This window comes from Engystomops pustulosus, chromosome 8 (assembly GCF_040894005.1).
Source record: "Engystomops pustulosus chromosome 8, aEngPut4.maternal, whole genome shotgun sequence".
Taxonomy (NCBI): domain Eukaryota; kingdom Metazoa; phylum Chordata; class Amphibia; order Anura; family Leptodactylidae; genus Engystomops; species Engystomops pustulosus.
In genome coordinates this window covers 6,826,611-6,838,993 of record NC_092418.1, presented here as the reverse complement: position 1 = coordinate 6,838,993, position 12,383 = coordinate 6,826,611, and the positions used below count along the sequence as shown (strand labels likewise).

At 46.4% G+C, this 12,383-nt stretch overlaps 1 protein-coding gene across 1 annotated transcript; it reads left to right on the top strand.

Moving 5' to 3' along the window:
* On the top strand, nt 1-9,051 carry LOC140075846 (cardiotrophin-2-like). Its single transcript, XM_072122207.1, has 3 exons — nt 1-52; nt 4,761-4,897; nt 7,380-9,051. The coding sequence occupies exons 1-3, from the start codon at nt 43-45 to the stop codon at nt 7,866-7,868; spliced, it is 636 nt and encodes a 211-aa protein (XP_071978308.1). The 5' UTR covers nt 1-42; the 3' UTR covers nt 7,869-9,051.
* The last annotated feature ends 3,332 nt before the right edge of the window (nt 9,052-12,383 follow it).

The following is a 12,383-nucleotide window of genomic DNA, read 5'->3' as shown; positions in this document are numbered from 1 at the left end:
ACCTGGGCAGGTGGAGCACAGGTACCAGGAGCGGGGTGCAGGATGCTGGCAGGTAAGTGACATCTCCAGACACCGGAGGTGCCGCTACTCACAGGGTGAATAATGAAGAAGTTACAATGTGCCCAGTGATGCCGTCCATGTGCAGGAATGCAGCTGTACTGTGCATGAAGGAAAGCACCAGGACCGCTGCTACTAGATACTGTGATACAAGCAGGTGTACTGGTTATAGGGTGACATTAGACCAGAAGATGTACTGTGCAAAATAGTAAGTGGTACCGAGTAATTATCATGTGGCTACGTGGTGCTAAGTACTGTGTGTAGTGATGCTACAAACCTGTATGTAACACTAGGAGTAGTACTGTGTGTAGTGATGCTATTGCGTGTATGTAACACTAGGAGTAGTACTGTGTGTAGGGATGCTACAGACCTGTATGTAACACTAGGAATAGTACCGTGTGTAGTGATGCTAGAGACCTGTATGTTACACTAGGAGTAGTACCGTGTGTAGTGATGCTATAGACGTGTATGTAACACTAGGAGTAGTACTGTGTGTAGTGATGCTATAGACCTGTATGTAACACTAGGAGTAGTACTGTGTGTAGTGATGCTACAGACCTGTATGTAACACTAGGAGTAGTACTGTGTGTAGTGATGCCAGAGACCCGTGTGTAACACTAGGAGTAGTACCGTGTGTAGTGATGCTACAGACCTGTATGTAACACTAGGAGTAGTACCGTGTGTAGTGATGCTACAGACCTGTATGTAACACTAGGAGTAGTAATGTGTGTAGTGATGCTACAGACCTGTATGTAACACTAGGAGTAGCACTGTGTGTAGTGATGCTACAGACCCGTATGTAACACTAGGAGTAGTACCGTGTGTAGTGATGCTAGAGACGTGTATGTAACACTAGAAGAAGTACTGTGTGTAGTGATGCCAGAGACCCATGTGTAACACTAGGAGTAGTAATGTGTGTAGCGATGCTACAGACCTGTATGTAACACTAGGAGTAGTACTGTGTGTAGCGATGCTATAGACGTGTATGTAACACTAGGAGTAGTACCGTGTGTAGTGATGCTAGAGACCTGTATGTTACACTAGGAGTAGTACCGTGTGTAGTGATGCTATAGACGTGTATGTAACACTAGGAGTAGTACCGTGTGTAGTGATGCTACAGACCTGTATGTAACACTAGGAGTAGTACTGTGTGTAGTGATGCTAGAGACGTGTATGTAACACTAGGAGTAGTACTGTGTGTAGTGATGCTACAGACCTGTATGTTACACTAGGAGTAGTACTGTGTGTAGTGATGCTACAAACCTGTATGTAACACTAGGAGTAGTACTGTGTGTAGTGATGCTATTGCGTGTATGTAACACTAGGAGTAGTACTGTGTGTAGGGATGCTACAGACCTGTATGTAACACTAGGAATAGTACCGTGTGTAGTGATGCTAGAGACCTGTATGTTACACTAGGAGTAGTACCGTGTGTAGTGATGCTATAGACGTGTATGTAACACTAGGAGTAGTACCGTGTGTAGTGATGCTACAGACCTGTATGTAACACTAGGAGTAGTACCGTGTGTAGTGATGCTACAGACCTGTATGTAACACTAGGAGTAGTAATGTGTGTAGTGATGCTACAGACCTGTATGTAACACTAGGAGTAGCACTGTGTGTAGTGATGCTACAGACCCGTATGTAACACTAGGAGTAGTACCGTGTGTAGTGATGCTAGAGACGTGTATGTAACACTAGAAGAAGTACTGTGTGTAGTGATGCCAGAGACCCATGTGTAACACTAGGAGTAGTAATGTGTGTAGCGATGCTACAGACCTGTATGTAACACTAGGAGTAGTACTGTGTGTAGCGATGCTATAGACGTGTATGTAACACTAGGAGTAGTACCGTGTGTAGTGATGCTAGAGACCTGTATGTTACACTAGGAGTAGTACCGTGTGTAGTGATGCTATAGACGTGTATGTAACACTAGGAGTAGTACCGTGTGTAGTGATGCTACAGACCTGTATGTAACACTAGGAGTAGTACCGTGTGTAGTGATGCTACAGACCTGTATGTAACACTAGGAGTAGTAATGTGTGTAGTGATGCTACAGACCTGTATGTAACACTAGGAGTAGCACTGTATGTAGTGATGCTACAGACCCGTATGTAACACTAGGAGTAGTACCGTGTGTAGTGATGCTAGAGACGTGTATGTAACACTAGAAGAAGTACTGTGTGTAGTGATGCCAGAGACCCATGTGTAACACTAGGAGTAGTAATGTGTGTAGCGATGCTACAGACCTGTATGTAACACTAGGAGTAGTACTGTGTGTAGCGATGCTATAGACGTGTATGTAACACTAGGAGTAGTACCGTGTGTAGTGATGCTATAGACGTGTATGTAACACTAGGAGTAGTACCGTGTGTGGTGATGCTATAGACGTGTATGTAACACTAGGAGTAGTACTGTGTGTGGTGATGCTACAGACCTGTATGTAACACTAGGAGTAGTACTGTGTGTAGTGATGCTACAGACCTGTATGTAACACTAGGAGTAGTACCGTGTGTAGTGATGCTACAGACCTGTATGTAACACTAGGAGTAGTACCGTGTGTGGTGATGCTATAGACGTGTATGTAACACTAGGAGTAGTACTGTGTGTAGTGATGCTATAGACGTGTATGTAACACTAGGAGTAGTACCGTGTGTAGTGATGCCAGAGACCCGTATGTAACACTAGGAGTAGTACCATGTGTAGTGATGCTACAGACCTGTATGTAACACTAGGAGTAGTACTGTGTGTAGTGATGCTACAGACCCGTATGTAACACTAGGAGTAGTACCGTGTGTAGTGATGCTATTGCGTGTATGTAACACTAGGAGTAGTACCGTGTGTAGTGATGCTACAGACCTGTATGTAACACTAGGAGTAGTACTCTGTGTAGTGATGCTACATACCCGTATGTAACACTAGGAGTAGTACCGTGTGTAGGGATGCTAGAGACGTGTATGTAACACTAGAAGAAGTACTGTGTGTAGTGATGCCAGAGACCCGTGTGTAACACTAGGAGTAGTACTGTGTGTAGTGATGCTAGAGACGTGTATGTAACACTAGGAGTAGTACCGTGTGTAGTGATGCCAGAGACCCGTATGTAACACTAGGAGTAGTACCGTGTGTAGTGATGCTACAGACCCGTATGTAACACTAGGAGTAGTACCGTGTGTAGTGATGCTATAGACCTGTATGTAACACTAGGAGTAGTACCGTGTGTAGTGATGCTACAGACCTGTATGTAACACTAGGAGTAGTACCGTGTGTAGTGATGCTACAGACCTGTATGTAACACTAGGAGTAGTACCGTGTGTAGTGATGCTACAGACCTGTATGTAACACTTGGAGTAGTACCGTGTGTAGTGATGCTACAGACCCGTATGTAACACTAGGAGTAGTACCGTGTGTAGTGATGCTATTGCGTGTATGTAACACTAGGAGTAGTACTGTGTGTAGTGATGCTACAGACCCGTATGTAACACTAGGAGTAGTACCGTGTGTAGTGATGCCAGAGACCCGTATGTAACACTAGGAGTAGTACTGTGCGTAGTGATGCTACAGACCTGTATGTTACACTAGGAGTAGTACTGTGTGAAGTGATGCTACAGACCTGTATGTAACACTAGGAGTAGTACTGTGTGTAGTGATGCCAGAGACCCGTGTGTAACACTAGGAGTAGTACTGTGTGTAGTGATGCTATAGACCTGTATGTAACACTAGGAGTAGTACTGTGCGTAGTGATGCTGCAGACCTGTATGTAACACTAGGAGTAGTACCGTGTGTAGTGATGCTACAGACCTGTATGTTACACTAGGAGTAGTACTGTGTGTAGTGATGCTACAGACCCGTATGTAACACTAGGAGTAGTACTGTGTGTAGGGATGCTATTGCGTGTATGTAACACTAGGAGTAGTACCGTGTGTAGTGATGCTACAGACCTGTATGTAACCCTAGGAGTAGTACCGTGTGTAGAGATGCTACAGACCTGTATGTAACACTAGGAGTAGTACCGTGTGTAGTGATGCTACAGACCTGTATGTAACACTAGGAGTAGTACCGTGTGTAGTGATGCTACAGACCTGTATGTAACACTAGGAGTAGTGATGCTACAGACCTGTATGTAACACTAGGATTAGTACCGTGTGTAGTGATGCTACAGACCTGTATGTAACACTAGGAGTAGTACCGTGTGTAGTGATGCTACAGACCTGTATGTAACACTAGGAGTAGTACCGTGTGTAGTGATGCTACAGATTTGTATGTAACACTAGGAGTAGTACCGTGTGTAGTGATGCTACAGACCTGTATGTTACACTAGGAGTAGTACCGTGTGTAGTGATGCTACAGACCTGTATGTAACACTAGGAGTAGTACTGTGTGTAGTGATGCTACATACCCGTATGTAACACTAGGAGTAGTACCGTGTGTAGGGATGCTAGAGACGTGTATGTAACACTAGAAGAAGTACTGTGTGTAGTGATGCCAGAGACCCGTGTGTAACACTAGGAGTAGTACTGTGTGTAGTGATGCTACAGACCTGTATGTTACACTAGGAGTAATACTGTGTGTAGTGATGCTACAGACTTGTATATAACACCATATACACGGTAGTAGCAGTTGTGTTACTGTGTGTATGATATTCGGCATCATCCCCTATGGGTTCTTTCTCGTATATTTACTGTTATTCTGTGTTCTCTGTGCAGTGTTCATGGCAATGAGCGTTACTATATGGCTACGAGGATCTGCCGCTGCTCCTTTATCAGGAGAAGAGATCATCACCCAGATACACGGCCTGGCTACTCTATACAAGACCAACTCCACCCTTATGCTGAAAACATATGTAAGTGTCCCCTGCGCCCACATCAGTCTCTGACTACCAGCTGCACAGAACTGTAGTCAGCCCCGCCCACTCAGCTTCACATTATTATTATTATTAACATTTCATAATGTTTGTGTTCATTTATATAAGTAATTGTCCCAGGACTTTCCATCCAGTCTCCCCACCACAGATATGCACACAGTCATATGCCACTGTCCCAATTCCAGAGCAGTGATGTACAAACCGAAACGCAGATCCACCCTCATCGTGATTTTATAACGCGGCTCGTACATTTATATCAATACTGGAGCTTCACCACAGACAACAAATCCACAAATGGGAAATTATAGAAGAGGAAGTGTAAAAGTAATTATCACTTCTACCCTCATATTAATTATCTACGGAAATAGAATCTAATCAGATTATTACATCGGATACGCTGACCTATAATTCACAGACCGGGAACAGTAGGCCATTCCCAAAGATCCGGGTCAGGAGGGACTGATGGGAATATAATAATTGAGAACCTGGGATAAAATCAGAAGTGTTAAAATAATCTGTAAGAAAGTGAGGTAATAATCAGGAGCTCTAATATAATAAGGGTCTGAGATATTAATTTGGAGCTTTAATGTAATAAGCAAGGTCCTGAGGTGATGATCAGAAGCTGAGATGTAATAAGGGAAGGCCTGAGGTAATAATTAGGAGCTGTAACATAAAAAGTGAGGACCTGAGGTAATAATCAGGAGCTGTAAGGTAAAAAGTGAGGACCTGAGGTAATAATCAGGAGCTGTAAGGTAAAAAGCGAGGACCTGAGGTAATAATTAGGAGCTGTAAGGTAAAAAGCGAGGACCTGAGGTAATAATTAGGAGCTGTAAGGTAAAAAGCGAGGACCTGAGGTAATAATTAGGAGCTGTAAGGTAAAAAGCGAGGACCTGAGGTAATAATCAGGAGCTGTGAAGTAATAAGCAAGGGCCGGAGATAATAAGGGGCTGTAGAGTAATAAACCAGGACCTGAGGTAATCAGTAGCTGTAAAGTAAAAAGTGAGGCCTAGTGGAACATAAACTTACCTTAGACCCACTGCTCCTCATTTTTCATGATGTAGAAGGGGATGGTAGCCAGAATGAAAGACCAGTCGTACGTTCAGACTTACACGCTCTCTTGTTGGTAGCCAAGAGACATATTATGAACCACTGCATAAAACCAGCAGAAGTCATAGCGCCATTGAGATCTCTAATACGGTTAGACACAAAAAGAAGCAAACAAAGAGTTTTTTCAGGAAGTGGAAGACATTTATTATCTCACATATGGACAGGCCTAAAATTGTGGAGCCGATGGCCCTCTTTAAACTGACAATATGGTATAACATGGGAATACGCCAAGGTTCCCTGGGGGCTCCCCAGCTCTGAAATAGTAGACATAGAGACCCCTGATGTGAGGTGTGATGGTATTTTAGCAATATTAGTACTACGGAAGGAGACCATACGTCCCCCAGGTAACTGGACAGTGGGTCAATCCTAAGGGATTTGTACCATTATCTCTTGTCATTGATCTCAGCACCTCCTGTTACTGATTTGTTATGTTGTATGTCTGAGGTAATAATCAGGAGCTGTAAAGTAATTAGCGAGGGTCTGAGGTAATAATCAGGAACTGTAAAGTAATTAGCGAGGGTCTGAGGTAATAATCAGGAGCTGTAAAGGAATAAGCGAGGGTCTGAGGTAATAATCAGGAGCTGTGAAGTAATAAGCGAGGGCCTGAGGTAAAAATCAGGAGCTGTAAGGTAATAAGTTAGGGCCTGTGGTAATAATCAGGAGCTGTGAAGTAATTAGCGAGGGTCTGAGGTAATAATCAGGAGCTGTGAAGTAATTAGCGAGGGTCTGAGGTAATAATCAGGAGCTGTGAAGTAATTAGCGAGGGTCTGAGGTAATAAGTGAGGGCCTGTGGTAATAATCAGGAGCTGTGAAGTAAAAAGTGGTATCTGAGGTAATAATCTTTAGATGGAAGGGCACTCAGAAGCTGTAAGGTAATAAGTGAGGACCTGAAGTAATTATCAGAAGCTCTAATGTAATAAGCCAGGCCCTGAGGTAAGGCCTTAGAGCTCTGGATTAAAAGCTCCGTCATTTATTTATCCTGTTTATAAACTCAGGCCCAGGTTTACCATCCAAGATAATAACCAAGACCTTGAGTTAAGAAGCGAGGGCCTGGAGTAACAATCAGGAGCTTTATTATAACAATGAAGGACTTGAGAACCTTAGCCACGGCCTAACAGACATTATAAATGAGGGGTTTGAATAAACATCAAGGCCCTGAGCTAATAATTTGGAGGCCTTAGGGAATAAGCCAAAAACCAACATAATAAATTAATGGGATCAGACAGGATTATTGATGGAGGGAAATAGTATTTTTAATAAATAATAAAGAGGAATAATAAATCTGGGCTCTGTAATTGTGTTGTCTCACGTCAGGTCCTCCTCGTCCTCACCCTGTTGTGTTCCTCTCCCGCAGCTGCAGTACCAGGGCCCTCCATTCAGCGACATTAACTTCAGCTTTCCATCCTGGTTTGAGAATGGACTCCCCACCGCTGCAATGGGCTTCAAGGCCTGGAGATGTCTATGTCCTGGGGACCGTCTTCTTCAGGCCAAACAAGCCTTCTACGCCATGTCTGAATTCTTCCAGCTGGTCAGGGATGATCAGACGGCCCTGAACCCTGCAGCTTCTGATCTGCATCAGCTCCTTGAAATCGCTCGAAGATCTTCGGAGGCGTTACTAAGTAACCTCAATCAAGCCATGATCATGATTGGCTTCCAGCCTCCATCCACCCAACCTGAACCTCTGAGCTGGACCTCCACCGATGACAACACCTTCAAGAGGAAGGTCCGAGGCTACGTTCTGTGCAGGGAGTACAAGGACTGGTTGATGAGGTTAGCCATGGACATGGATAGGATGAAGGCCACAAGGAACAGGAGAGAGATTGCTGATTGTTGCCGCTCCTAGAAGATCACAGAGGACCAGTAGGCACGAATAGCCTAAAATATCCAGATGGTTGAGTCTGCAGAATGCCTAGGGGCTGGATAAAGCTATAGAGGCCCCACTAGGAGAGAAGCGGGCCCCAGACCTTGACTAGTGGAGCTGCAGGTAAAAACGTAAAGTGCCACCAAGAAGACTCATACTGTTCAAGCCACGGTAGACTACATTCCCCATCGTCTCCTGGTGTATCTAAGACGCTACTGATTGTATTTGCACTTAAAGGCTTCCATTCACGCCGACTTGTCACAGCAGGAGCATTTGCACTTTGCCACATCCACCACCAGGAGGCATCACTAGACAAGCCTCAGGATCGGGCACATCCCAGACTGTGTCATCTCCTGCAGTCAGACAGGCCACCACAAGACTACAACCCCCAGCCGTTTCTCTGGATTCTATGATGTCATCAGTAATGTGATGTCACTGCTCTGCAGGAATGTAACCCCCAGCAGTGACTTCCTGTAACACAGACTTGATGTCATCGACGGACCAACTGAGAGAAGAATGTGGCTCATTCCCAGAATTCCTTTCTTACTTTCCTGAGGTCTCCTCGACCCAAACACATGTGCTATGGGAGCTCCTCACACACAATCCATTGGTCAGACTCGGAATATTATGGACATTAACGTTCACCTGTTTCATGAAGGATTCAAGTATCTCAGAGGCTTCTCCATAAATCTAAGATCCAACGGCGATGAGATATGAAAGGTCTCACACGAGAGGCCATCTAAAACAATAAACCTGAGCTGAGAGGTAATGGTTCCGAATTAACATGAGGTGTGGAACCTAATATGTAAGGAATCAGAGGAGCGAGAGATAAGAAGTGAGGGGGACCAGGGACCACCGGGTTTGGGTTGGCATAATAGAGGAGCGCTGAAATCCACCTGTGGGCACTGAGATAATAAGTGAGGGCTGGGATATAATAGCTCAGAGTTTTTATTTAATTTTTCCATAATTTATTTACGTCTTGTAGTAGATTCAGAACTTGTATACATTATACATGTCCCCTCCCCCTGCCCCGCCCCTCGTGTCTCTCATTGTGCACTATATTTATGACTATTCCGCTGCTATGTGACTTTGTATTATTTATACAGCAGTTTTTGTATTCGTGTCACCGGTCATGTGACTTCTGTCCGGCCGCAGAGTATTTATATTATTTATGTCAATGTAATGATTATTTATTTTGTTTACGTTTTTTGTAAAAATTTCAAAAAATAAAAAAAAATACTTCTTTATAATATACACGGATGATTGTATTATATTCTATGTGGAGACGATAGAGACCAGTAATATGGAAGCCGCAAGACGACCTGCAAACAGGCGCCAATGTCTGTGCTCGGAAATTGTAAGACAATATCACTGAGATAATAAGTCATTAAGGTAGTTCCTCCGCCGTCCACCAGGTGGCGCTGCTGCGCTGAAGAGCATCTGAACGCTCTGGAGTTCACCGGGATGATCCGACTGATTCGGACTGAGCGCAGGATTTAACTTTCAAATTGTGTCGCAAGATCAAGCACTTATATGCACCAGGAAGAAGAAGATGAACTCCGGGGACCTGAGTGGATAAGCGACACATGCAGGATATCGGGCACAGAATCTTAGTGACTCCCCGCACAGTGCATTATACACGGACAATGCACTTACATGCACCAGGAAGAAGGTGAACTCCGGGGACCTGAGCGGGGAAGCGACACATGCAGGATATCAGGGGCACGATCTTAGTGACTCCCCACACAGCGCATTATACACGGACAATGCACTTACATGCACCAGGAAGAAGAAGGTGAACTCCGGGGACCTGAGCGGGGAAGCGACACATGCAGGATATCGGGCGCAGGATCTTAGTGACTCCCCGCACATCACAATATACACGAACAATGCACTTACATGCACCAGGAAGAAGAAGATGAACTCCAGGGACCTGAGCGGGGATGCGACACATGCAGGATATCGGGCGCAGGATCTTAGTGACTCCCTGCACAGGGCATTATACACGGACAATGCACTTACATGCACCAGGAAGAAGAAGATGAACTCCAGGGACCTGAGCGGGGATGCGACACATGCAGGATATCGGGCGCAGGATCTTAGTGACTCCCTGCACAGGGCATTATACACGGACAATGCACTTACATGCACCAGGAAGAAGAAGATGAACTCCAGGGACCTGAGCGGGGATGCGACACATGCAGGATATCAGGCGCAGGATCTTAGTGACTCCCTGCACAGGGCATTATACACGGACAATGCACTTACATGCACCAGGAAGAAGAAGATGAACTCCAGGGACCTGAGCGGGGATGCGACACATGCAGGATATCGGGCGCAGGATCTTAGTGACTCCCCGCACAGCGCATTATACACGGACAATGCACTTACATGCACCAGGGAGAAGAAGGTGAACTCCGGGGACCTGAGTGGGGAAATGACACATGCAGGATATCGGGCGCACGATCTTAGTGACTCCCCGCACAGCGCATTATACATGGACGATGCACTTACATGCACCAGGAAGAAGAAGGTGAACTCCGGGGATCTGAGAGGGGAGCGACACACGCAGGATATCGGGCGCATGATCTTAGTGACTCCCCGCACAGCACATTATACACGGACAATGCACTTACATGCACCAGGAAGAAGAAGGTGAACTCCGGGGACCTGAGCAGGGAAGCAACACATGCAGGATATCGGGCGCAGGATCTTAGTGACTCCCCGCACAGCGCATTATACACGGACAATGCACTTACATGCACCAGGAAGAAGAAGGTGAACTCCGGGGACCTGAGCGGGGAAGCGACACATGCAGGATATCGGGCGCAGGATCTTAGTGACTCCCCGCACATCACAATATACACGAACAATGCACTTACATGCACCAGGAAGAAGAAGATGAACTCCAGGGACCTGAGCGGGGATGCGACACATGCAGGATATCGGGCGCAGGATCTTAGTGACTCCCTGCACAGGGCATTATACACGGACAATGCACTTACATGCACCAGGAAGAAGAAGATGAACTCCAGGGACCTGAGCGGGGATGCGACACATGCAGGATATCGGGCGCAGGATCTTAGTGACTCCCTGCACAGGGCATTATACACGGACAATGCACTTACATGCACCAGGAAGAAGAAGATGAACTCCAGGGACCTGAGCGGGGATGCGACACATGCAGGATATCAGGCGCAGGATCTTAGTGACTCCCTGCACAGGGCATTATACACGGACAATGCACTTACATGCACCAGGAAGAAGAAGATGAACTCCAGGGACCTGAGCGGGGATGCGACACATGCAGGATATCGGGCGCAGGATCTTAGTGACTCCCCGCACAGCGCATTATACACGGACAATGCACTTACATGCACCAGGGAGAAGAAGGTGAACTCCGGGGACCTGAGTGGGGAAATGACACATGCAGGATATCGGGCGCACGATCTTAGTGACTCCCCGCACAGCGCATTATACATGGACGATGCACTTACATGCACCAGGAAGAAGAAGGTGAACTCCGGGGACCTGAGCAGGGAAGCAACACATGCAGGATATCGGGCGCAGGATCTTAGTGACTCCCCGGACAGCGCATTATACACGGACAATGCACTTACATGCACCAGGAAGAAGAAGGTGAACTCCGGGGACCTGAGCGGGGAAGCGACACATGCAGGATATCGGGCGCAGGATCTTAGTGACTCCCCGCACATCACAATATACACGAACAATGCACTTACATGCACCAGGAAGAAGAAGATGAACTCCAGGGACCTGAGCGGGGATGCGACACATGCAGGATATCGGGCGCAGGATCTTAGTGACTCCCTGCACAGGGCATTATACACGGACAATGCACTTACATGCACCAGGAAGAAGAAGATGAACTCCAGGGACCTGAGCGGGGATGCGACACATGCAGGATATCGGGCGCAGGATCTTAGTGACTCCCCGCACAGCGCATTATACACGGACAATGCACTTACATGCACCAGGAAGAAGAAGGTGAACTCCGGGGACCTTAGCGGGGAAGCGACACATGCAGGATATCGGGCGCAGAATTTTCGTGACTCCCCGCACAGCGCATTATACACGGACAATGCACTTACATGCACCAGGAAGAAGAAGGTGAACTCCGGGGACCTTAGCGGGGAAGCGACACATGCAGGATATCGGGCGCAGAATTTTAGTGACTCCCCGCACAGCGCATTATACACGGACAATTCACTTACATGCACCAGGAAGAAGGAGGTGAACTCTGGGGACCTGAGCGGGGAAGCGACACATGCAGGATAACGGGTGCACGATCTTAGTGACTCCCCGCACAGCGCATTATACACGGACAATGCACTTACATGCACCAGGAAGAAGAAGGTGAACTCCGGGGACCTTAGCGAGGAAGCGACACATGCAGGATATTGGGCGCAGAATCTTAGTGACTCCCCGCACAGCGCATTATACACGGACAATGCACTTACATGCACCAGGAAGAAT